The sequence below is a fragment of the Helobdella robusta genome (assembly GCF_000326865.2).
Source record: "Helobdella robusta unplaced genomic scaffold HELROscaffold_57, whole genome shotgun sequence".
NCBI lineage: Eukaryota > Metazoa > Annelida > Clitellata > Rhynchobdellida > Glossiphoniidae > Helobdella > Helobdella robusta.
Genome location: NW_008705311.1, coordinates 782,378 through 784,138, shown reverse-complemented (window position 1 = coordinate 784,138; position 1,761 = coordinate 782,378). Strand labels below are relative to the sequence as shown.

Sequence of the window (1,761 nt, the reverse complement as noted above, 5' to 3'; positions counted from 1 at the left end):
CTGGAATAAAGCTAACAGCGCTGTTTCGGCGTAATGTCATCTTCAGAGCCTAAATATTGTTTAAACATATAATTTAATTAAAGTAAATGCCTAATGTAAAATGTGAAAATATAGAAAATAAAATATGTATTAAATTGTGAAATAAATTAACCTTGTTGTAAATATCATAATAACTAAAGTTTATGTAGATTATATAAATAAAATAATGTAATTTAAATAAAATGTTTAGTAAAATAATTAAAATATAGAAATTTTATAAAAGTTTTAACATGGTTGAGAAACGTTAGTGAAAACTAATTACGAATGACATGTGCGCCAGATATATAATATTGCTGTGTATGCGTTGTGAATACAACTATTGCGGTTGAATATGTGTGATACGAGTTTCCACATCAGACCTACGGATACATAGTTAAATATAAATACATATATGTACATGCAAGATACATATCGATGTATAGATCAAGTATTAGGTATCACATAATACATCCAACGACGCGATGACGGTTGTCGGATGACGCTGGGTCACAAACTGCGTGTTGATGGGTTGAAATGTATCCAACGTAGGATGATATTCATATCGTTGTGGTACACGCAGATCTGACAACTCAAAGTTTCAAACCATCAACAAAGACCCTACCACCAATATCAAAATTTCTGCCAACAAATTAATAGCGCAAATCAATAAATGTTCATCATCTGTCAAATTCGCCCCCATCGTCGGCGAATACAGTCCCGGCTACATCTACGGGAATATTAAGACGCACAAAGTGAACAATCCACTCCGACCCATCATTTCGCAATGCCCTACACCTACATATTTATTGGCGAAGGCTGTTAACAAACTTCTGGAGCCATATGTACCCCGCACCTACTCAGTCAAATCAAGCTTTGAATTTATTGATATCATTAATGATAACAAACGGTGCGTTGGGCATATGGCTTCGTTGGATGTTGAAAGTTTATTTACCAACGTTCCAATCGACTATACCATACAAATCATCTGTAATTACATCTACAATCACCCAACACTTCCACAACTTGACATTCCTCCCACCCTGCTCATCGAACTTCTGAAACTATGTACTGTTGAAACTCCGTTTGTTGCTCCAGACGGTTCTCTCCATTTGCAAATTGATGGTGTTGCAATGGGATCTCCGTTGGGACCGCTGTTCGCAGAATTCTATATGGCCGATCTCGAATCAAGGATATTTGCTGACCCTACCAACAGACCCCCAATATATGCACGCTACGTCGATGACATTTTCATCATTTGCGAAAAGGTCACCGATGTTTACAACTTACAGAATATATTTCAGAACAACTCCCATCTCAAATTCACCATCGAATTTAGCACCGAAAAACAATTGGCCTTTCTCGATTGCTTAATTGAAGAAAAAGAAGAACAGCTAACTTCGAGGGTTTATGTTAAACCGACTAATTCTGGTCAGGTCTTAAATAATCATTCGGACTGCCCCGACCGCTATAAAAACAACGTCATCTATAACTTCATTCATCGGGCATACAAAATCTCTTCCGATATCAATATTTTCAATACAGAACTGATTCGCATAAAGCAGTTTCTCATCAACAACAACTATTCCAACCAATTAATAGATAATACCATAAAACATTATATCAACAAAACAAATAATCCTATAACTCCAACCTCGACAAAAACAATTATACCTCTATATTATCTCAATCAAATGCATGACAACTACAAAGTTGATGAATCAATGCTCAAACGTATCATCAAAT

At 35.7% G+C, this 1,761-nt stretch overlaps 1 protein-coding gene across 1 annotated transcript in view; it reads right to left on the bottom strand.

The window, feature by feature from the left end:
• Positions 1–837: 837 nt before the first annotated feature.
• The window catches only part of HELRODRAFT_157732 (hypothetical protein), a gene marked incomplete at both ends in the record, with an annotated part of 12,066 nt that continues 11,142 nt past the window's right edge, over positions 838–1,761 (bottom strand). The window contains 2 exons of the mRNA XM_009028679.1: positions 838–871; positions 1,690–1,691. Of these exons, the coding sequence (XP_009026927.1) occupies positions 838–871; positions 1,690–1,691 (36 nt within the window). The remainder of the gene's footprint in view (positions 872–1,689; positions 1,692–1,761) is intronic.